Genomic DNA, 25,191 nt, shown 5'->3' with positions numbered 1-25,191 from the left:
CACAAGTAGCACATACATGAGTATCCCCAATGCTACACATCTCCTCCCACTCACCTCAAGTCGTCAGCAACAGCAGAGTGTGTGTGTGTGTGTGTATATATGTATATATATATATATATATATATATATATATATATATATATATATATATATATATATATATATATATATATATATATATAGACATATTGTTACGAGTTTCGCCCGCCCGGCGTGCGATCGGCCACGTTACTCGAATCGCGACGCTTCTCCCACCGGAATGGACAATTCAGTCGTGACCCTCTTGGAACTACCACCAAGGAGCTCGCCACGGGTGGGGGTTTAACCTCACCACAACCCAGTCCGCATTCTACCCGTGCGAAATTGGGTGAATCGCCGAATGTCGATGTACCTAAGTACCCGCGCGGGTAGTGTACCGAGGAGTTGTACCACGCCGCAGGTCGACTCCGGACACGAACCGCTAAAGCGGCTCGTTCCGTGCTGCAGGGATAACCGAGCGGAGTTATCGTCAACCTTGACGGTTCAGATTATTTATTTATTGGGTGTCTACATCCACTACCAATCCCTTAAGTGATGCAAGATGGAACTTTCAAACGAAGGAAAGGACGCTACAAAATGGGAAACACTTCAACAAGCAAGCACTTTATTTCACACTCATACACAAGGCAAGCACGTATTCACAGACATACAAAAATGCACATATAACAGTCATACAATAAAAGCAACTTAGAGCTACTACCGAATAAAGCAATGTACAAGCACTTACACGGGTTTACTTAATAGACTGGCGCCACACACACACATTTACACCAAAAGAAAATACAAGCCACCCTCACAGTCAAGGAGGCAGACAGGTCCGTGGACCAAATGAACGTGGGACCAAATGAACTGGGTGATCGGCCAGGTCCACGAGACCTAAGGGGTCTTACCCACGCCCTTGTGGCACGATGGCGGGCTAGCCGCAATGTTTGCGTAACGCGCCTGACTCCATGCCCCTGGTATGGTCGGTGAGCTCCTTTGGGCGTGCGTTGCGCAGGCAAGTGTTGGTCGGTCGACACCACGGTTGGGTTGGGGAACGGACGGGGTTACCGGCGCTATCTCAGTGCGGATGGGGGGGAATTGTTGATGCTCGGGGTCGGGAGAGGGGAATGGCAGACGCTCCGTCCCGTTAGCGGGGTTTCGGGACCGCACCGACTCCGGCGAACTCTCTCCCCTGAAGTCCTCTTCTGTGTCCCTGCTTCGCGCCGCGACTCGTCCCTCGACCTCAACTCCGAGCTCCGTCCCCTTCACCGTCCGATCCCCGCAAACACACGATTCAGACTCCAGGACTTCTGACTGGCGCCAATTTCTGCGCCACTTTCTGCACCCCTTTCTGCACACACACGAGCTGCGTTGTGCTCGCGTCTTTATAGACCGGGGGAGGAGCTTGTATTCAGATTCACGGATCAAAACGCGCTTGGAGGCGGGGCCACGCCACCCAACATTCGCCCATTGGACGGAGAAAGAGGGGCGTGAGCCTCCCCTGATCCGACTTCCCCTCCTAAAAGGAACGCATTCACAGCGGGTTCGGAGGCGGGGCCATGCCACCCGATGCTCAGTCATTGGATGGAAGAAAAGGGGCGTGAAGCCTTCCTGATCCCCTTCTCCTCTCCCGAAAGAATCCATGTGCACTCGTGGCTTGATGCGTTCGGCAAGAATCACCGAACGGGCCCTGGACAGCACGACGTTCTGTGTTGACTGGTGGTGTGGTTGATGGTTGTGGAAGGAGAAAGGCGAAGGTGGTGGGGGGTTTGCTGTGGTGGTTTGGCGGTTGGCGGGTGTCGTTTGGGAATGGCGGTGAAGCGATGTTTGCGGGATGGAGTTGTGGAGGTAAAGAGGCGAAGGTGGTGGTGTTTGAGTTGTTGGCGGCTTAATGGTCCAAAATAACGATAGAGAAAGAAAAATGGCTAACTCAAAGCGTCGCAGCCCGGATGAATCACACATATTCCCCCTAAACAACAGGAGTGGACTAACTACACATGAACTTATCGATATATCTAACCTGAGGACCTTTCTGGTGTATTGCAAATTTCCACCGCCGTAACAATATATACACGAACACACACACACACACACACACACACACACACACACACACACACACACACACACACACACACACACACACACACACACACACACACACACGAAGTGGACAAACAAATGGTAACAACATTGTAAAGTTACTTAATAGGGCATTGGGCCATCACGTGTGGCCAGTACGGCCTGGATGCATCATGGTATAGATGGGAAGCTCCGGAATTCAGGTTGTGGGCAACACTGCGCTTATGTATGATGGAGTGACACGAGTTGAAGTCCAGAAGTTTAGTTGTGTGTGTGGGCTTCCTTTTTACTGATGTTATGAAAGCACCATCTGTGTGTGTCGTACCTCCACATCTGGGAAAGGTAACTTGTTTAGTTGTTCAATTTCCATCGTAAATTTAATGCTGGAAAGAACCTGGCATAGCTGTTCGAGAAAAAGGTCAACGTGGTCCTGGTCTGCAATCGCAAACGTGTCATCAACATTCATAATGTGACCCAGAAACGTGGCCACCAAAAGTCATTTTTCATGAAAAGTTTGCTTTCAAAATCCTCCATGATCAAGTTTACGAAGGCCTCGTCATCCCATTGCCATGCAAAAAAATCTGTTGATCGTGTTCTGCATTGTGTAGAAAGTTTGTGCTGTGGAGGCAAGTTGTGAGTAAATTTGTGACGTAGTCCCAAGTCAAGTTGCTATCTCCACACCTCGTTTTCCATATGTCTGACTGTTCCAAGCGGTCTCTTGTCACTTTGATTGCAAGGTACACAGGGATGTTGCTGAATAGGGAAAGGGTGTATATACAACTTGTCATTTTTGTCCTGGAGAGGGTGGACTGGTTTATAAAATTGAAAATTAAATTCTCTTCCTCGTATTGGCTGCAGTCAAATCCTATGGAAATGTAGGGGGGCTCTTGCTCTGCTAAGCTCATGCCTAAAAAACAGAGCCTGTGCAACTGTTTAGCCAGAAGAGCCTTTGGAAAAAAAAGAAAAGATTCCTCCACTGATCAAGTTGTCGGCGGCATTATGTTTTCGATTTTCCGTCCGTATGTCCGTAGGGTAAAGGAGATGACCATGGTCATAACTTTCCAAGCCTGTGAAACTATTGTGCAAGCAGCGACCGCAAAGGGCGATGAGGACATGTTACGGACTACTGGTGCTGTCAGTAACGATTTAGTGGCAGCAGAAGATAGATACCACAGAGCTTGCCATGCCTCATACATCAGCAAAGCTAATCTGCAGTATGCTGGCTTCCATGAAGGGAGACAAGAAACTTGTTATGATACGGCATTCAAGCAACTGGCTGAAGATATCTCTGCTGGCCTGAATGATGGGAAGGACTTTGATATGACAATTCTTCTGGACAGATAAAATCATTTTCTGCATGGACAGGGAGTGGCAGTCGACAGCTACACTACCCAGTGACTCAAACTTCGACTAAAGAAACACTTTGGAGATGACATTGTCTTCCATAAGCCATATAATCTTAGTAAGTCCGAGCTTTTGTACTCAAGCTCCATATCCCTTCAAGATGTCATGAACTCTGCCTATCAGTGTTACACGGTAACAGCCACGGGTGTACCAAGAAAACAGCCCACACCAGCAATGGATGATCGCGACTGGGTGAGTCTGATGTACCACACTGCGAAACTCATCAAGTCGGAGATCAATGAATGCCAAGGCATATTAGTCCGACCACCTAATATCATGGATCTAACCCTGACAAAATCCAAATCTGTGATACCAGAGAGTCTTTACTGGCTACTACGCTGGGTTATTGCCAAACCAGAAAAGGAAGATGAAGATGAGTTTTCAGCACCAGAATGTAGCAACTCATCAGATGAAAGACGTGTTTTGATGCTTGCTCAGAATGTTGTGATATTAGTTTGAATTAGTGTGATACTAGCATAACCCACGCTCTGCGCGACATGTTGGGGTGGGTGTGTTTGAGAAAGGAACTGATGCAGAGTATCAGTAGTAATTTTAGTTTAATGCAGTAAGTGGAATACAATGTTCAAAGTACTTCTTGATACACAATGTTTTGGGTTATAGCATTGTCATTGTGGAACCCTTGTTTTGTGGTTGGTATAATTTGCACCATAATGTCTGAAAACCGACGTGATCGTGAGAAGGCAACATATAGCTGACTGTGGCTGAACACCAGCTGTGGAAGATATAACCCAACTTTATCAAAGGTTTGGCCTTGCGCTTTGTTTATCGTCATGCAGTAGCTGACTCTTACTGGAAATTGTGTTCTTTCAAGAATGAATGGCAAGTTCACATCTGATGGGGCCAGTTTGATTCGTGGTATCAACACATAGTCACCTTTGTTTGCCCCAGTTAGGATCTCGGCATCTTGAACATGGGTGTGGAGATTCCTAACAATCAGTCGTGTACCATTACATAACCCTCTTTTTATATCTCGGTTACGTAAGACCAAAGGACACAAAGCCAAATGCAGTAACCGTTTTTGGCACGATTTCACTGTTTCAGAACCATTTTATTTACTTTTTTTGTACCATGCACCTCATATGGTCTTTGAGATAATGTAAGCCGAATATCACGTTACTCGAGCGCAGAACAAAGTCGAAGATAGCGCGACACGAAACCACAAACTCGGAAATAATATATAAGATTTTAGCTTTGGTGATGCCATGGCAAAGGCCATTTTCAAGTAACTGTACATACTCTGATAGAGAATTATAATAGGAAGCCAATGATAACTCGATATTGAAAATTGGTTGAGTCGAGACAAAGATATTCACGTTTACGTTACCCCTCCCCCTAAATTTTGCTAGCCCACAGTGACCCTTTTGGTAAGTACCCTTGATATGTATAATGGCCTGTAGAATTTTAATGAAACCACAATTTGAAACCACATACTACCTGGAGGTGTTCTATAGGGTCTATTCTACCACACTGTCAAGTCAAACCTTTTCTGTAGGGGGTGTTGAATGAATTCCCTTATTTGGCCTCATATGAGAAATGGCTGCTGGACTAAATTAGCTATGGTGAGTCAACACCATACACCCAGATCACATCGCACGTCAAGCTCGCTCGGCCTCATTTGCATACGACATGCGGCACCTCATTGGCATGACGCTCGGTGGATTCAGACTTCTAATTTGCATGGAATTGTGGCTTTTAGACATGTGATCAGGTGAGTAAGAATCCAAAGTGATCGACTGCTGTGGTCGTGTTGATACGGTGCGACCGGCATCTGGCAAAATACATTCGCTGAACCCCTTTTGTGAAACCTTGTTTTTTGGATCCTCTGTACTTGCATCTTCCACAATCTGCAGGTAATTGGCACGGCTAAGATAACTAAAGGATTTGACACAGGAGAGTAAAGGATTTGACAGATACAGACAATATGAATTTGACGTCACCAACTGTCCTTGTGGCAAAGTTGTCCCTTGGAGGACACTGCTCCATGCCATGTTATTCAGGAGGTGAAAAAGGCTTTAACCTCCAGATTGCCTCAAGATTTGTCACAATATCCTTAGGTTCTTTACCAGATTTATCCAAAAAACCAGCAGGCGGGTGAACTTCAAATTTGAGTTTATTCTGAAATCGAAGCAAACAGGGAAACTAAAAACTCTGATCGGGCAGGGTATACAAGTTTGCAACTTTTGACTGGCTGTTCTCCTTTTAACCCTCCCTTCTCTGCTTTCACAGGTATATAAAATCATCATCGAATCAGAGGCGGTCAAGCGTTAACATTGCACTGCACCAACACACCACCAAACAGACACGTAAATAATGGGACAAGCTTTCAGAGCAGATCACAAGTCATACCCTGTATGTCATCCATAATATAAAATTAGCTGCCAAAGGTCATAATCAAAATCAATTACAAAAAGTAAGTTACAACCTGAGCCACCTTGCAGCAGGTGAATTTGATTTTGAGTGTCTAGCTGCAAGGGTTAAATATCGGCTGTTTTTCACACCTGATTCTGCAGACAGGGTGCTACATCAACGTGTGTGCAGTCCCACGGTGCACACATTGATGTATGGAGTTTAAATTGGGCGTCTAAACTGCGAGTATTACTTGGTGGACGATAGAGATCCTCCACGGTGTCCTTCAGGATGAGTAGGTGAGTTGTCGCCTGCACCCTGAATAAATTCCAAATTTCTGCCTGGACTGTAGGTCTTGAAGGCTTGTCGACACCAGGTTACACTGGTTGATATGTTTGAGTGTGTGTTTGAAGAATATTGCTTTGAGAGAAAATAAACAAACCTTGAAAACGTGCATTAATTCATCACAGAGTCCCGGTTTAAACCCCATCAAACCACTCTGGGGTGTCTTGGAATTAGGCCTAAGGGTCAGTAAACGAAGCACAAGCTACAACTGAACATGCACCTGCTCTGAAGGAAGAACAGTGCAAGATTAGGCCAGATTTCCCCTGCCATTTGGTACAAGTAAGTGACACCCCATTATAAAGTGAATAAAAGATTGAGAATGAAAAATCTTATTGAATTTTCATGATAATGAGTGGAGAAAAAACAAAAAAACATCTCAGTTTCATTACTCTCCCAAACCTCTTACTGATATCGTTCAGCAAGTATGATTTTTAGCCGACTTAGTGTTTCCTTGAACAAGATTCATTGTTGCAATTCACAAGAAGTTCCTTGATGTCTTTGGAGACGTGGTCAAATAGATCTTCCCTTGGCTGGGTTCCATCGAGATACACTGGGTGCAAAGGGCATGGAAATGCATCAGAATACCTTTCTTTATACCCAAAATGTCCTTCCGTTCTCGAGTCTGCATCAACTCCCAGTGTCTGTTATCTCATGCTCTTACATTCAATCTTTCAAACTTGCCTTCTCCCACTCGATCCTCTACTCTCACTGGCCCACCTATTGATTCATTCATTCTCCCTCTTTCATTCCTGCCACTCAACCTCTTAATACCCTTGCCATAGGGTACTGTATTTGGGTCCGTTTGTAAGTTTGTTACTTGGCACAAATTTTTTTTGCTAAGTATGATGATCGGTTAGGTTAGTTAGTTTGTTTGTTTATGCCGAAAGTTGAAAATTTTCATCACATGTCAGTCTCTCGTTTGTTTGTTTGGCTGTGAGTGTGATAACTCGCGAACGATATCAGCTATCTTCGTCAAACTTTACAAGAGGATTCCAAAAGACAAAAGTGAGGCTGTCAATGTTTTTTGACTATATATGTCAAAGGTCAAGGTGACAGTGATGTCATTTGCATAAAACAGATACGACCAAAACTGTTTGCACTGCTATGTGACATCAAACTTGACACAAATGAGTTGGAAAACATCACATACATATTCCGAGCAGATTTGAGAATCCGATCGTTTATAAAATGCAAGATTCCTGGAGGGGCTGGATGACAGATGGCTTGCTTCCAAAATGGTGGCAATCCATTGATGTATAATGTCGTTTTCATGGCAACAAAGTCGCCTATGTTGGGTGGTCGCTAGACTACCCTCAGGTTTTCCGTCTATCTGTATGTCTGGTTATTTACACCTGAAATTTATTTACACTCAATTATTTATTTACACCTGAAAACGAGTCTCGTCACGTGATCATCTATCCCCATTACTTACATTAAGGAGGGATCCTGCCTGGATTCGTCGTCCCACTCAATACGACGCTGTACATGTACGGGGATGTGTGCCAGGACTCTCCCATATACATGTGTATATACATATATTGGGTGGTCGCGAGACGACCCTTATTCTCAGGTTTCCCGTCTGTCTGTTTGTTTGTATGTAATGGACAGCTTTGGAGGCCAGAGGAGTCAACCGATTTTGATGAAACTTGACTGGTAGGTTCATACCAGGATCTAGTTGTATGTTTTTGAGCACCGTTGCTATGGACGCCACAGTTGCCTAGCAACGGGACTGAATTTTTTTTTAAAATCCGAAAAATATATTTTCTACGAAAATCAAAAATCGGCTTCCAGGCTTTTATGCGCACTATAACCAACCTCTTTGTCAAATAATTTTAGCCCGATCCGTCAAAAACTGTATGACTAGGATGCAATTATATAGCGACCCACCCATGTCGCCTTCCGGCTTGTTGAGGTTTATTTTTGGGACAAAAAAGACAATAACTCAAACGCTTCAAGATACAGGTATCAAATTGCCACCATGTTCAAAGGTCAATGTGACAGTGACATCATTTGCATTATTTTCGTCATACCACCTGACAACTTCTTGTTACTTGGCTATTTTTAATTTTTGTATTTGACAAGTATGTTGATCGCCTCCGTTTGTTTGTGTTTGGTTATCCGCTCGCCTCTAACCCAAACAGCTCAACCGATTGTTCTGAAATGTTCAGAGATTAATGGCAACGACCCTACGATGGTCCCGCATTGATGTTTTTTTTTTTTTAATTTGGTCGACCGAAAAGGTCCACATTTGAGCCAAATTTTCTAAAATCTTCAAATTTCATCCGATTGACTTGAAATTAGAACAGGATTTGCATATCAGGTCAGTGAATTCAACCACCTATGACTTTTGAGGTTATCATAGGTCAAAAGGTCAAAATAGGCCATAAGGTCAACCCAAAATAGGCCAGAATTGTTTCTCAAATTATCAATTTTCATCTGATTGACTTGAAATTTGAACACCATTATCATACGAGGTCACTGAGTTCAACCACCTATTAATTTTGAGATCAACATAGGCCAAAAGGCCAAATTGGGCCAAATTTTCTGAAATCCTCAATTTTCGTCCGATTGACTTGAAATTTGAAGAGCATTTGCACATCTACTCACCGATTTCAACGACCTATTAATTTTGAGGTAAACATAGGGCAAAAGGTCAACATGGACCAAAAGGTCAACATAGGCCAAATTTCTAAAATCCTCAATTTTAATCCCATTAACTTGAAATTTGAAGAGCATTTGCACATCAGGTCACTGAATTCAACCACCTATTAATTTTGAAGTACATATACACCAAAATGTCAACATAAGCCAAATTGGGCCAAATTTTCTGAAATCCTCAATTTTCATCCGATTGACTTGAAATTTAAAGAGCATTTGCACATCTGCTCACCGATTTCAAAGACCTATTAATTTTGAGGTAAACATAGGGAAAAAGGTCAACATAGGACAAATTTCTAAAATCCTCAATTTTAATCCAATTAACTTGAAATTTGAAGAGCATTTGCACATCAGGTCACTGAATTCAACCACCTATTAATTTTCAAGTAAATATACACGAAAATGTCAACACAAGCCAATTTGGGGCAAATTTTCTAAAATCCTCAATTTTCATCTGATTGACTTGAAATTTGAAGAGCATTTTCATGTCAGGAAGCAGAATTCAACTACAAATTAATTTTAAGGTCAAAAAGTCAACAGAGGCCTAATTTCTAAAATTGATAGAAAGGACCTAAAACTAAATATATCACTATATGTCAAACAGTTGTGGACGAGTTATGACAAAACAAGGTGGATGAGATGAATAGGTGACGAGAACAAGCGCATTGGACTTTGGCTCGGATCCAGCCCATCAGTGGGATACAAAACGTAAACTGTTCCACCTGGCAGAGGTATGCGCTCCACCGAGTGCCGTTCTAGTTTTGAACAGAAATAATGTCATTACCCATAAACAAAGCCTGGTGTTGGCTTAACGGTTAGGGTGGCTGACTTAAGATCTTAGAGTCTCGAGTTCAAGACCTTGTTTTCCATTGAATTCACACCAGGTGGGTTGACTCAGCATTATCATCCTTCTGAGGTTGGTGAAATGATGACAAGTGTACTGGGGTAATAACCATTCAGGGTAACCTGTGTCAGAGTGGTGACCCATCCAGGAATGTAGTCTTTGCCAATGAAACTGCTTTGGCAGCCCTATGTGCCTTTATATTATAGCATTAAAGGAATGGTATTATTATTATTATTATTATTATTATTAAAACACTCCATGTGGTTCTCAATAACTTAAGGTTGAGTTCTAAATGTATGTTCTTTATATTGGAAAGTAATCAAGGGAGTAAAAGAGTGAATAAAATGATCATAACTACATGACAGAACAATTGTATATTTCCCTCATCGTTTAGATTGGAAATAGATAATGAAAATAAAAAGGTGTTTTTCCGTTTCCAGAACAAAAATACAGGTAAAGAATGAACATTCTGGGGATGAACAACGCAGTTTAGATGGCACATCTTTCGGAGTTGCTGACTTACCCACATCCACTTGTTTCTCTTCCATCTGTCTCCGATTGAGTTTGTACATTGGCCACACGTGACCATCAAAGTAACCATATGGATCTGGGGGATCATAACACCTCGTGCTATGGGAGAAGAAGAGGCAGACAATGTGGGACATTCTACCCGAATATAGTGTACAATATTGTATCAGTGATGTGTTATGACATCCATGAGATTAGCATTATATAACTATACTCGAGCGAAGTCGATGGTGTGCCATCGCAAATCATCATGCTTCCCACCTAAAGAAAAGTTTAAAAATTACCCCCGTGCGGGAGTGACGGTCATCTCTGCGAGAAAATATATAGCCTCCTGAAGGTAGGGCAGTTTTTGCAAAGTTTGAAGTCACGTGACGCGAAAGCGAATATCGAAAATCCGGCCTGACAAATTTAGATATTGTCCCATAGATTTATATGCCACAATCAAATTCAAGATCACTTGAGAAATGTATGAGGAGATAGATTTTGAAAATCGTCATTTTCGCATGAAATCGTCATTTTCGCATTTTTTTCCTACTTTGAAGTCATGTGACATGAAAACGAAAGCGAATATCGTAAATCTGGCCCAAAAAAATTTAGATATTGTCCCATAGATTCATATGCCACAATCAAATTCAAGATCGCTTGAGAAATGAAGGAAGAGATAGATTTTGAAAATCGTCATTTTCGCATGAAATCGTCATTTTCGCATTTTTTGCCAACTTTGAAGTCATGTGACATGAAAACGAAAGCGAATATCGTAAATCCGGCCGAACTAAATTTAGATATTGTCCCATAGATTCATATGCCACAATAAAATTCAAGATTGCTTGAGAAATGTAGGAGGAGATAGATTTTGAAAATCGTCATTTTCGCCAACTTTGAAGTCACGTGACACAAAAACGAAAGCGAATATCGAAAATCCAGCCTGATCAAATTTAGATATTGTCCCATAGATTCATATACCTCAATCAAATTCAAGATCGCTTGAAAAATGTATGAGGAGATAGATTTTGAAAATCGTCATTTTCGCATTTTTTCCAACTTTGAAGTCACGTGACACGAAAACAAAAGCGAATATCGAAAATCCAGCCTGATCAAAATTTAGATATTGTCCCGTAGATTCATATGCCACAATCAAATTCAAGATCGCTTGAGAAATGGCGGAGATAGAATTTTAAAATCGTCATTTTCACAACGGACGGACGGACGGACGGACAGATCGAAGGACATCTACACCCATATTATTAGGTCATGCTCGAAGAGATGACCTAAACATGGCAAAAAAAAACTTCCACCAGGAATGACCAAGTTTATCAGACTTTGGATTATATTTTTTACCCCGTTTTGACCCCTTTGCCCCAAAGTCCCCACCCCTTGCATGAACCGGGGTTCAAATCCTAAAAATCGTTACATATTTCATGTGGCCCCCAATATTGATTGCACACACAAAGTTTCATTTTAAAAAAATTCAAATGTGCCCCTAATTGAATTTTTTGGTATTTGACATTTTAACGCCACCCCAGAGGGTGGGGGCAAAAAGTGATACTGATTTTGCATCCTCTTGCTTTGTGGTAATCATAACTCAAGTTTGGTGAATTTCTGTCCTACTGTTTTTGGATTAGATAGTGTGATGGACAGACGGACAGACAGAGAGATGGATCCGACAATATCCCCCCGTTTGATAATCACTAAAGTACAAACAAGGAATAGACTTGACTACCGACAGCTGAGTCAACTTATGGTTGAGTGAATCTTAGGTTAAATAAATATTGTGATAAATGTCTCCATGTGGGAATGAATTCAGGGTTCCACAGTGAGCAACATTAAAAAAAAAATTGATTACACAGTCAAGGCTCATGGAAGAGAGATAGAACACTGATGGATCAGGAGACAACAGAACAAAAGGAACAGTAGAGAGAGAAAGGGTGGGGGGGGGACCAATAGCAGAGTTGAAGGTTGGTTGCACAGGTGGGGGGAAGAGTGGGTGGGGTGGGCGAGGGAAGAGGGACAAATGAGTGGAGGTGAGCAGTGAGCCTGGATTTTGGAGTTTCACCAAAAGAGGGTTGATGGTGGGTTATTCTGCATAAATATAAACTGTAAAGGTTTCCTGGATAAGATATATATATACATATATATATATATGTATATATATATATATATATATATATATATATATATATATATATATATATATATATATATATTTATATATATATATATATATATATATATATATATATATATATATATATATATATATATATATATATATATATATATATACACACATGTGTGTGTGTTGTCATGTCCGACACTGAACAGATAGACGGAGTTGGCTTTAACTCCCTCAAACTGCATTTGATTAATGGTGTGTTTGCGTGCGTGAGAACCGAGGAGAGGCACGAAAAACTTCGCTCTTGTAAAACCAATGGCTTTATTTACCGAACTAAACCAGGGGGAAATTGACCTGACAAAGGAAATAGATGGTGGGTTGGGAGGGAAGGAAGGGAATGCAATTAATAAATAATTAATTACATACAGTGAGGTTAAAGAAATCTAAAGCCCCTCAATCACAAATAGGGAAAGGGAACAAGAACTGGGTGGCCTCAGCTGTTGGTGGAAGAGTAGGCGATGCTGAGGTGAGCAGGCGATGCTGAGGTGAGCAGGCGATGCTGAGATGAGTAGGTGATGCTGAGATGAGCAGGCGATGCTGAGAAGAGCAGGAGATGAGATGAGCAGGCGATGCTGAGATGAGCAGGAGATGAGATGAGCAGGCGATGCTGAGATGAGCAGGCGATGCTGAGATGAGCAGGCGATGCTGAGATGAGCAGGCGATGCTGAGATGAGCAGGAGATGAGATGAGCAGGCGATGCTGAGATGAGCAGGAGATGAGATGAGCAGGCGATGCTGAGATGTGCAGGAGATGAGATGAGCAGGCAATGCTGAGATGAGCTGAGATGACCAGGCGATGCTGAGATGAGCAGGAGATGAGATGAGCAGGCGATACTGAGATGAGCAGGAGATGAGATGAGCAGGAGATGAGATGAGCAGGCGATGCTGAGATGAGCAGGAGATGAGATGAGCAGGCGATGCTGAGATGAGCTGGCGATGCTGAGATGAGCTGGTGATGCTGAGATGAGCAGGCGATGCTGAGATGAGCAGGTGATGCTGAGATGAGCAGGCGATGCTGAGATGAGCAGGAGATGAGATGAGCAGGCGATGCTGAGATGAGCTGGCGATGAGATGAGCAGGCGATGCTGAGATGAGCAGGCGATGCTGAGATGGGCAGGTGATGCTGAGATGAGCAGGCGATGAAGGTGCGACAGGAGAGACGAAAGCACACGGCAGCATCCTGGGATGACAAACAGACTGCAGGCACAACGAAACAGGCACAGGGCAGAGGGAGGCATGCAGGATGATCTCCTTCACGAGCTCTCCTCAGCACTGTTATCTTCACAGTCCACAATCCTTCTAAGGCTCTCCTCAGACTCACGATCTTCCCAAAATGCACCGAAGCCACCCGATTCAGGCTCATCCCCTCACTCTCTTGGCAATACTCTGCCCATGGAGGCGTCCATACAAGAAAAACACTCCACCCCTTTGCCTGGCGCAGATGCAATGCCACCTGGTTCCACCCGGTGGGACATTACAAGGGTTTATTATACGTACAATTCCTTACCTTATTCCTAATTAATTAATATCACACACCATACCCTGTGTAGTGCACTTTCAAAGAAGACAATGCTTAAGCTAACATTTGGTGGATTTGCAAGACTTGGCGGCACGAAGAACCAGCAAGGAGGAAGGAAGTGAGCCTGATTTGGGGGTTACTGAAGAGCCAAGGGGAGGAACTTCCCCCATTCCTGAGAGATCTCACCAGGAAGCGGGCGTGATGTCCATCCAGGCCGTGTCATAAATTAATAAGGGAAATGGGTGAACGAATGGATAGAATTAAGATGATTTGGAAAATGAAATGAATGAACAAATGAATAAAAATAGTGACTCAATGGAGGGAAGAATGGATAAAATTGGTGAAAATACACTACATTGCTCAAAGTATGTGGACACCTGCTCGACCAACATCTCATTCCAAAACCATGGGTATTAATATGGAGTTGGTCTCTCCTTTGCTGCGAGAACAGCCTCCACTCTTCTGGGAAGGCTTTCCACGATATGTTGGAACATTGCTCCTGGGATTTGCTTCCATTCAGCCACAAGAGCATCAGTGAGGTCGAGCACTGATGTTTGGCGATGAGGTCTGGCTCGCAGTAGGTGTTCCAATTCATCCCAAAGGTGTTCGATGGGGTTGTGGTCAGGGCTCTGTGCAGGCCAGACAAGTTCTTCCACAGCGGTCTCGCCAAACCATTTCTGTATGGACCTCGCTTTGTGTACGGGGGCATTGTCATGCTGAAACAGGAAAGGACCTTCCGCAAACTATTGCCACAAAGTTGGAAGCACAGAGTCATCTAGAATGTCATTGTGTGCTGTAGAGCGAAGATTTACCTTCACTGATCTAAGGGGCCTCGCCCAAACCATGAAAAACAGCCCCAGACCATTATTCCTCCTCCAACAAACTTTCCAACTGGCACGATAGATTCGAACAGGTATCGTTCTCCTGGCATCTGCCAAACCCATATTCATCCGTCAGACTGCCAGATGGTGAAGCGTAATTCATCACTCCAGATAACGCGTTTCCACTGTTCCAGAGTCCAATGGCGGTGAGTTTTACACCACTCCAGCCGATGCTTGGCATTGCGCATGGTGATCTTAGGCTTGTGTGTGGCTGCTCGGACATGGAAACACATTTCATGAAGCTCTCAACAAACAGTGCTTGTGCTGACGTTGCTTCCAGAGGCAGTATGGAACTCGGTAGTGAGTGTTGCATCCAACGACAGACGATTTTTCTGCGCTACGTGTCTCAGCACTCGTCGATCCTGTTCTGTGAGCTTGTGTGGCATACCACTTCACGGCTGAGCTGTTGTTGTTCCTAAACATTTCCACTTCACAATAGCAGCACTAACAGTTGACAAGGGCAACTCTAGCAGGGCAGAAATTTTACGAACTGACTTGTGGGAAAGGTGGCATCCTATGATAGTGTCACATTGAAAGTCACTGAGCTCTTCAGTATGGCCCATTCTTCTGCCAATGTTTATTTATGGAGATCGAATGGCTGTGTGCTTCATTTTACACACCTGTCAGCAATGGGTGTGGCTGAAATAGCCGAATCCACCAATTAGAAGGGGTGTCCGCATACTTTAGGCCTTGTCATGTATGAATAAAAACAGGGGTAATACCCCTGGGTGCTCACCGAGTAGAATGATGACACTGAGGAAAAAGTCAACATGGACGGAATCAGCAAAATGTACCAATGAACCAATGTTATGGCAAATACCTATTTTGGGGGGCAACACCCCCCCCCGTCCACCCTCCCACCCGGTAAATATCCTCCAACCCAAATTTTTTAAATAGCATGAACAAACTTTCGTACATCATGGGTGATGAAGGTTGTGGTCAAGTTTCATTGAAATTACGTGTGTAGTTTCAGAGAAGAGAGCAAATACCTATTTTGGGGGGTCAACCCCCCCCCAACCCCCAGTAGACCCCCTCAATGAGTGCAGATTCTGATGCGGTCAATACACCTTCGTTAGGCATCAGATATGAAGCTTGTGGCCAAGTTTCATCTCAAGCGATGTCTGAAGTGTTTACAGACTGACTGACTGACTGACTTACTCGCTCACCAACGGACACTGCTCGATTACATAAGCTCACCAGACTGAAGACCAGGTTGACTAAAAACGAAAAATAAGGTCAGTCCATCCATGAAGCCGTGTGATTTGTGTCTGTTAATTACATACTGTTTGAAACCCTGTTGCACCCTGAATTCATTACATCTATTAATTCGTCTGTAATTAGTCATGTATGTCTATTAATTACGTACTATTGGAATGAACTTTTCGACCCTTTAGACTGCTGAAAACACTTCAACCGTTGAAGACCCTTTAAGACCCCCAAAACCGAATGCTTTCCTAGGAAAGCCACATTTCCAAGCTGGCCTTCAAAGCCAGCCTCCGATTGGGCATCCTCCGTCATGCAAAGTCCTTCCTTGGCACACCTGAGCTCCTGACTACATACAAAGCTTTTTCTGCAGCCTGATGGAGTACTGCTCTCCCCTCTGGGCTGGTGCTCCCGCCTCTCACCTTTCTCGGCTTTACGTTGTGGAAACCAAGGCATTTCAGAACATTGGTATCTCCCACCATGAGGCTGAGTCTTTAGGTCTCTCACTCTCTCAGGCAGGTCGGTGGTCATTCTGCCTTCTTCCATCTCTCTGGCCTTGCCCCCCTGCTCTGTGCTCCGCCCCCCCTATATTTCCACATGGCGCTCAAGGTCCGCCAAAAAACCCCTTCTGGTCAAACTGCCAAAATCAAGAATCACTGCTCACCTTCACTCTTTCTTTCCTCTTTTTTCCCGCATTTAGAACAAACTCCTCCACTCTCTTCAATACCACTCTTCCCTCCAGGTCTTCCAAACAGGTGTTCACCACCACCTCTTATCTTCCCCCATCCAAATCCTCGATCTTTTCTACCCCCGATAATCCACCCAAGCCCACCTCCTTCAAATTCCCTGCTTTCCTTCCTGAAAGTCCCTGTAATGTCCATCTTGTTTACCCTGTGGAAACCAAGGCATTTCGGATCATTGGTATCTCCCGCGATGAGGCTGAGTCTTTGGGTCTCTCGCTCTCTCAGGCAGGTCGGTGGTCGTTCTGTCTTCTTCCATCTCCTCTCCAGCCTTGCCCCCCTACTCTGTGCTCAGCCCCCCCTATAAGTCCGCATGGCGCCCAAGGTCCGCCAAAACGCCCTTCTGGTGGAACTGCCTAAATCAAGAATCACTGCTCACCTTCACTCTTTCTTTCCTCTTTTTTCCCACATTTAGAACAAACTCCTCCACTCTCTTCAATACCACTCTTCCCTCCAGGTCTTCCAAACAGCTGTTCACCACCATCTCTTATCTTCCCCTATCCAAAACTATGATCTTTTCTACCCACGCAAATCCACCCCAAACCCACCTCCTTCAAATTCCCTGCTTTCCTTCCTGAAAGTCCCTGTAATGGCCATCTTGTTTACCCTGTGGAAACCAAGGCATTTCGGATCATTGGTATCTGCCGCGATGAGGCTTTTTTTGGGTCTCTCGCTCTCTCAGGCAGGTCGGTGGTCGTTCTGTCTTCTTCCATCTCCTCTCCAGCCTTGCCCCCTACTCTGTTCTCAGCCCCCCCCTATAAGTCCGCATGGCGCCCAAGGTCCGCCAAAACGCCCTTCTAGTGAAACTGCCTAAATCAAGAATCACTGCTCACCTGCACTCTTTCTTTCCTCTTTTTTTTCCCCGCATTTGGAACAAACTCCTCCACTCTCTTCAATACCACTCTTCCCTCCAGGTCTTCCAAACAGCTGTTCACCACCACCTCTTATCTTCCCCCATCCAAAACTATGATCTTTTCTACCCACGTTAATCCACCCCAAACCCACCTCCTTCAAATCCCCTGCTTTCCTTCCTGAAAGTCCCTGTAATGTCCATCTTGTTTTCCCAGTGTACCCCGACCCATCCCTCTCCTTTTCACAGATCCCATATTGTGTCTGTTCCCCACTGTTTTGTGTTTGACTCTCACCCCTCTTGTCTCCTGCTCCCTTTGTTATATGTTCTGTGTGTTCGCTCTTATACGAGCCTCGACAATGTATACAAAAAAGTGACAAGAAGGGGATTTGGGTTCTACAATGTTCAAGCATATAATTCAATTAAAATAAAATGAAGATTGTAAAGGTCGTATAAAAAAATAATCCCGGAGGATTACCGCCGTTGATGCAGTGTTCTTTACACCACCCTATCTGACATGTTACATAGTTCTTCATGCTTGTTATTTGTGTCCTTTACGACATCCTTAAAAACAGTAAGTATCCTGTTTGGAACGATTTTCTATTTTGTTTGACTGCCAGGTAGACGGAGTAAAAAAATTATCTCACTCTTCTCTGCGTATGTGCAATCCGGACGAATTCAGAAAGAAATTACTGTTAAACTGCTGGTTTGTTTTGTGATTCGTTTCCCGATTTGTGTTCAAAATATAACATTCAATTGAAATGAAGTTGTTTTTCAATCATAAACTGATGTTTGGGAGAGACGGAGAGACCGTCAGGCATGAACCAATTGCTCAACCACACTTTTCGTTTCACATTTATGCCAATGTACATACTGCTTCAACTATATACTTACAGAGCCTTCAGAAAGTATCCACACCCCTCAACTTTTGTTACATTTTGTTGTGTTGAAGCCTGAATTTAAAATGGATTAAATTTAATTTTTTTTGTAACTGATCTACACCAAATACCCCAGAAGGACGAAGTGAAAACACGTTTTTAGAAAATTTTCATATTAATTTAAAATGAAAAGCTGAAATGGCTTGCATCAATAATTTGTTGAAGCGCCTTTGGGAGCAATTACACCTGGGAATTTTCCTGGGTATGTCTGTATCAGCTTTGAACATGTGGATTTGGGGATTTTCTCCCATTGTTCCTTGCAGATTTGCTTAAGCTCTGTCAAGTTGGATGGGGAGCGTCGGTGAGGAGCAATATTTAAGTCTTTCTGCAGATTCTCAAATGGGACTTTCACATCTTGTTATGAAACCATTCCAATGTTGCTTTGGCTGTATGCTTGGGGTCATTGTCCTGATGGAATGTAAATCTTCACCGCAGTCAAAGGTCTTTTGCACTCTGAAGCAGGTTCTCCTCAAATATTTTCCTGTATTTGGCTCCATTCATTGTTCCCTTTATCCTTCCAAGTCTGTCAGTCCCTGCCATTGAAAAGCATCCCCATAGCATGATGCTGCCACCACCATGCTTCACGGTAGGGATGGTGTTAGATTGGGTGATGAGCTGTGATCGGTTTCCGCCAGACATAGCACTTTGCATTCAGGCCAAAGAGTTCAATTTTCATCTCATCAGATTACAGAATCTTTTGCTTCATACTCTCACAGTCTTCCATGTCTCTTGTTGCAAACTCCAGGCGTACTGTCATGTGCCTTTTTCTCAGGAGTGGCTACCATCTAGCCACTCTCCCACAAAGACTAGATTTGTGAAGTGCTGCAGAGATTGTTGTCCTTCTGGCAGGTTCTCCCATCTCAGTCAAGGAACTCTGTAGTTCTGTTAGAGTGGTCATTGGGTTTTTGTTCACCTCCCTGACCAAGGTCCTTCTTGCCCAGTTGTTCAGTTTGGTGGGATGGCCAGCTCTATGAAGAGTCTGGGTAGTTCCATATTCTTTCCATTTCCTAATGATGGAGCTCACTGCGCTCTTGGAAAGTTTCAACACTCTAAAAATTGTTTTATACCCTGCCCCGGATCTATGCCTTCTCGCAATTCTAACTACAGAAAGTTCCTTGGACTTCATGGTTCTACGGACAATTCTACGGACAGTTCCTTGGATTTGATGGTGGAGTTTCTGCTCTGACATGCACTGTCAACTGTGGAACCTTATATAGAAAGGTGTGTTTCTTTCTAAATCATGTCCAATTAATTGAATTGGCCATAAGTGGACTCCAATCAAGTTGTGGAGACATCTCAAGGGTGATCAAAGGAAATTGGATGCACCTGAGATCAATTTGGAGTGTCACAACAAAGGGGTTGAATAGTTAGGCCGAAGTCACATTTGCTCTACGGCGAGGATACGGTGGCCATACGCCCTCTGAATTGACAGAAACGTGCGGCGGCCGCAGAGTTTCTGCAGTGGCCCTACGCCGTATGGCTATCTTTTACAGGCCATAGGGGTCGCCGTGGAATTATAACGTGGAGTTATAACTTTTTTCATTTCTACGTTCGCTGTAGCAATTCGACAAGCCGAAAAAAAAAACTGGTAAAAAAAAAATATATTATCCCACTCATTCTCGTCCGTCTGGCCGCACGTTCGCCTTAGGGCCCCCCTGCGGTCGCCTTGCGGGCACCTTGAGGCTACCTTGCGTCTGCCTTGAAAATTCTATGGCCGCCGCAGGGCCCCCTTAAGGCCACCGTGCGACATCAAATCAAAGACCATGCGGCAACCCCACGTTTTCGGTCTCCACAATTTCTAAATATGCCGTGCTGCTCCCCGAAAAATAAAAACATACATGACTGCTACATTGTGTGACCATGGAAATACCGCGGCCGCCGTATAATTGCTAGTGGCCATAGATTTTGGAGACCCCACGGCCGTCGTAGCAAATGTGACTTAGGCCTTATTAACGCAAGACGTTTCAGCTTTTCATTTTCAAAAAATTTGTGAAAATTTCTCAAAACATGTTTTCACTCTGTCATTATGAGGTATTTTGTATACTTCGATGACAATTTTTTTTTAATTAAAACCATTTTAAATTCAAGCTGTAACACAACAAAATGTGACAAAAGTCGAGGGGTGTGAATACTTTCTGAAGACACTGTACTTTGTCAGTGAGCATCCATGGACATTGTAATCAAGATTCATTTCGTTTAAAAGTGCAAAGTCCCATACATACAGTTTCCACATTTTCCCCACCTACCGGTTATAATTTAATTTCAATTAAATATTCCCCGTGTTTTTGTGTCATCTTAATGGCAAAATACACAACCCAAGGGCTGTTCGTCGATCTTACTGGTCGACTTTAGGTGCAGAGATTTGAGGAAAATTATATTTTTTTCCCCAATGAAAGTGCACAAACAAATGCTCTCTTTCCATTGTTAACATGAAAGAAAAAAAAATTCTCAAACAGAATTCACTGGATATAACAATGACATTTTATGTTACCTGTATAGAATGACAACTGGTGGTTGTGTTTACACGCTCAGATATTAAAAAACAAAACAAAAAAAAACCGTTTTCTTCTTCTGAATAATGAAACAAATAATTCAATTCGACCATCACCTTCTCCTTCTCTTGCTCTCTTCGTAAGGCACTTGAATGAAGTATCGCCGGTCAAACACTGTGACCAGCGGGCTAGAAACAAGGGAAAACGCAGTTTGTTTCAACTTATCGACACACTGAAAAACTTTCTTTCCAACTGAAAGTTATCATGTAAGTTTATGATCTTATCTAAATGTGCAAGTTGGGATTGAAGAAGAAAGAAAAAAAATCATGCATAATAATTCTATATCTGTGCACAAAAGAATATATATATATATATATATATATATATATATATATATATATATATATATATATATATATATATATATATATATATATAAATTTATCTTAAAACGACATGCATAATTATGTCTTTCTCAATTGATACCAAGCTCACCCCCTCGTGCACACCCCTTGTACAACCACTAGTTTAAATATTTCCATCCAGCAGTTTAGGAGTGTATAAAAGTCAAAAACACAAACAAACAAAGAAACAGTTCTTCAAATATATACACTCAGTATACAAAACATTAGGAACACCTTCCTAATATTAAGTTGCACCCCCTCTTGCCCTCAGAACAACCTCAATTTGTTGGGGTCATGGACTCTACAAGGTGTCAAAAGCGTTCCACAGGGATGTTGGCCCATGCTGACTCCAATGCTTCCCGCAGTTGTGTCAAATTGGCTGGTAGTGTATCTCTACTCCAAATCGCTCTTTCCATCTCATCCCACAGATGCTCAATTGGATTGAGATCTAGTGACTGAGCAGGCCACTCCAGTAAGCTGAATTCACTGTCATGTTTGTGGACCCATTCCTGGACAATTCGAGCCTTGTGGCATGGGGCATTATCCTGCTGAAGAAATCCATTCATAGATGGATATACTGCTGCCATGAAGGGATGCACCTGATTGGCAATTATGTTCAGATATCCTGTGTCATTCAAATGTTGTTCCACTTTTATCAAGGGACCCAGTATTTACCATGAAAACACACTCCACACCATCACACCACCACCACCACCACCAGCCCTGCAATGTTGATACATGGCATTATGGATGAATGTACTCATGTGGTTTTCTCCCTCGTCCTCCCATCAGCGTGAAACAGCAGGAACCAGGATTCATCAGACCAGGCAATGTTTTTTCCAATCCTCCAGTGTCCTGTATTTTCGTTTCTTAGCCCACTGCTACCGCAGGTTCTTGTTTTTGGCTGAAAGAAGTGGAACTCTGTATGGTCGTCGGCTGCTATACCCCATTTGTGTCAAGATACGATGAGTTGAGCATTCTTTTTTGGGTCTTTCGGCACCAATGTTGTACTGGACTGTCAGTTGACTAAGTGTAGCCCATCTGTTTCTCTGCACAATTTGTGTCAGCCTCCTTTTACCTCTTTCATCAATGAGCCGTTTTCGACCACTGGCCTGTCTTTGGCTGGATGTCCTTTGGGTGGTGGACCATTCTTGATACACATGGGAAAATGTTGAGCGTGAAAAAGCCAGCAGTGTTGCAGTTCTTGACACACTCAAAATGGAACACCTGGCACCGACTCCCATACCCCACTCAAAGGCACTTAAATATTTTGTCTTGCCCATTCATCCTCTGAATGGCACACATACACAATCCATGTCTCAAGGCTTTAAAATCTCTCTTTAACCTGTATCCTCAATATCATGTATGATGATTGAAGTGGATTTAACAGGTGCAATAAATCAGGGATCAAGGCTTTCACCTGGATTCACCTGATCAGTCTATTTCATGGAAAGAGCAGGTGTTCCTAATGTTTTGTACACTGAGTATTTAGTATGATTCACATGAAACAAATCCGAAACAAGTAGAGCTACATTCAAAGTAGACCATCCTCATGCCAAATAAATAAACAAGCAGTCATAGAGTGGTACTTACGAAATCGTCAACTTGACCTCTGACCTTGTCTAATAAAAGCTGTCTCTAGAGAAGGTAGCGACGCAAACCAGAAGTTTCTACGATGATTCTGTACCAAACCATCAAAAATCGAATGTTTGACCTCATTGTGATCTTGACCTTTGACCGATTTTGACCAAAATCTAATCAGCGCTAGCCATCACCCTCCTGAATCACGTGGTGTAATTTGACATTGGTAGCTTCTTCCGTTCTTGAGTTATCATGTTTTGGATGTTTGACCTCACTGTGACCTTGACCTTCGACCGATTTTGACCAAAATCTATTCAGCGCTAGCCATCACCCTCCTGAATCACGTGGTGTAATTTGACATTGGGAGCTTCTCCGTTCTCGAATAATTGTGCCTAAAAACAAACACACAAACACACACAAACACACAAACAGATGACGGAAGTCATCAATATACTTTCGGAATCTTTAGATTTCGTAAGTAATAAATAACACATCCTCCAGTGCGCCACATTGTCAGGCTGTGCAGCACATGGAGATGGAATTGGGAGTGAGTGCTGTGCAATAATTTATTGATTAATCGAAATAAATAATAATCGTAAAATAATTTATTTATAAATGAATTGGCTGATAGCATTCCTAAACCACCACTATTTCTTCCGAATCTGTAACTTTTTGAAAAATTAAGTATTTAATCGAAAAATGATTAATAGATTAATTGATTCATCAATAAATCAAAAACTACCCTTTATGGCCAAATCACTTGGTCATTGTCATGTTCAAATATCAGCTTCCTCGCTCAAAACGTGCCTGAGATATTAACCAGATGAGAAAGAAAATATATAATTAATGAATAAATAAATAAATTCATAACTCAAAAAATAAAAACAACGCTTTTTGTCAAAGAACATGTTCACTATTGTGCACAAATTTCAGCTTCCGAGATCAAAGGATGGCTGAGATATTACTCGGACAAACAAACAAACAAGCAGTCATAGACTGGTACCTACGAAATCGTCAACTTGACCTCTGACCTTGTCTAATAAAAGCTGTCTCGAGAGAAGGTAGCGACGCAAAGCAGAAGTTTCTACGATGATTCTGTACCAAACCATCAAAAATCGTAACGTTGACCGAAGCAAAAATCTCCATTTCTCCACGCAATTATTCAATATTATTTTATCAAAGTCACGAAACCGTAATATTCGGCCATCCACCAACAATCTTTACATAATCCGACGGCTCAGCGAGCCAGGCATGTGACGATAACCTTGATTGGGATAAAAAATGACTTTTAAACACTATCTTTATCGAAAACACCGTCAGCACACACGCAAAACCATACGTGACTCAACGATGTGTCTGCTCAAGCGCGCTGCATCATGGGACGACCCGTGACGCGTCGCGTGAAATATTTTTTTTATACAATCTTAAAACGTCTCCAAAACATCAGATTTTTACCAGAATTTCGACAACCGAGTTTTAAGCGTCCTAAGCGATCGCAAAAACCAAAGACAAAATTTAAATCGAAGTTAAAACGAACTCGTAACGTCGAGCGAAGCAAAAATACTCCATTTCTCCACATTAATTTATGGAATTATGTTTTAACTCACTGTGACCTTGACCTTTGACCGATTTTGACCAAAATCAAATCAGCGCTAGCCATCACCCCCCTGAATCACGTGGTGTAATTTGACATTGGTAGCTTCTTCCTTTCTCGAGTTATCATGCGTACAAACAAATAAACAAACAAACGGAAGTGATCAATATACTTACGAAATCTTTAGATTTCGTAAGTAACAAGAACAAGCTGGTAGGCGATGAGGGATTCGCTAGGATCGAAGCGCTGGATACGATGCTTTTCATTCTGACCGATCCACCCACGAAGATTCATTGCCAAGACGTATTGGTTCACATACAATTGTTCCTCTGCCTGGCAAGATTTTTCCTATTGTGTATTTTGCCAACTGGCACTCCTCATAAAAAATGACGATAAATATACACCCTATTTTTGAAGGACTACCATTTGAAAAATAATCGGTTTGCTGGTTTGTGCTGTGGAGCCTTGCGTTGCAGACACACACACAGACGGAAAACCCGATAAACTTCTCTCAATGCTCTTGTTTGACCACACCTCCTGAGCCACACAATATTTTTTCATAAGCCAC

General features: G+C 42.8%; 1 protein-coding gene across 1 annotated transcript in view; it reads right to left on the bottom strand.

Annotated features, from left to right (window-relative positions):
* Positions 1–5,620: 5,620 nt before the first annotated feature.
* Positions 5,621–25,191, bottom strand: part of LOC147008846 (nicotinamide riboside kinase 1-like) — a 38,085-nt gene continuing 18,514 nt past the window's right edge. The window contains exons 6-8 of the mRNA XM_085864473.1: positions 21,161–21,232; positions 10,245–10,351; positions 5,621–6,769 (exon numbers count right to left, since the gene is read on the bottom strand). Of these exons, the coding sequence (XP_085720599.1) occupies positions 6,660–6,769; positions 10,245–10,351; positions 21,161–21,232 (289 nt within the window). The 3' untranslated portion in view covers positions 5,621–6,659. The remainder of the gene's footprint in view (positions 6,770–10,244; positions 10,352–21,160; positions 21,233–25,191) is intronic.

This window comes from Eptatretus burgeri, chromosome 18 (genome assembly GCF_056783735.1).
Source record: "Eptatretus burgeri isolate ZD-2024b chromosome 18, Ebu_testis_v1, whole genome shotgun sequence".
In the NCBI taxonomy this organism is placed as follows: Eukaryota; Metazoa; Chordata; class Myxini; order Myxiniformes; family Myxinidae; genus Eptatretus; species Eptatretus burgeri.
Note: the sequence above shows the minus strand (reverse complement) of the source record. Positions and strands in the feature narration are given on the sequence as shown.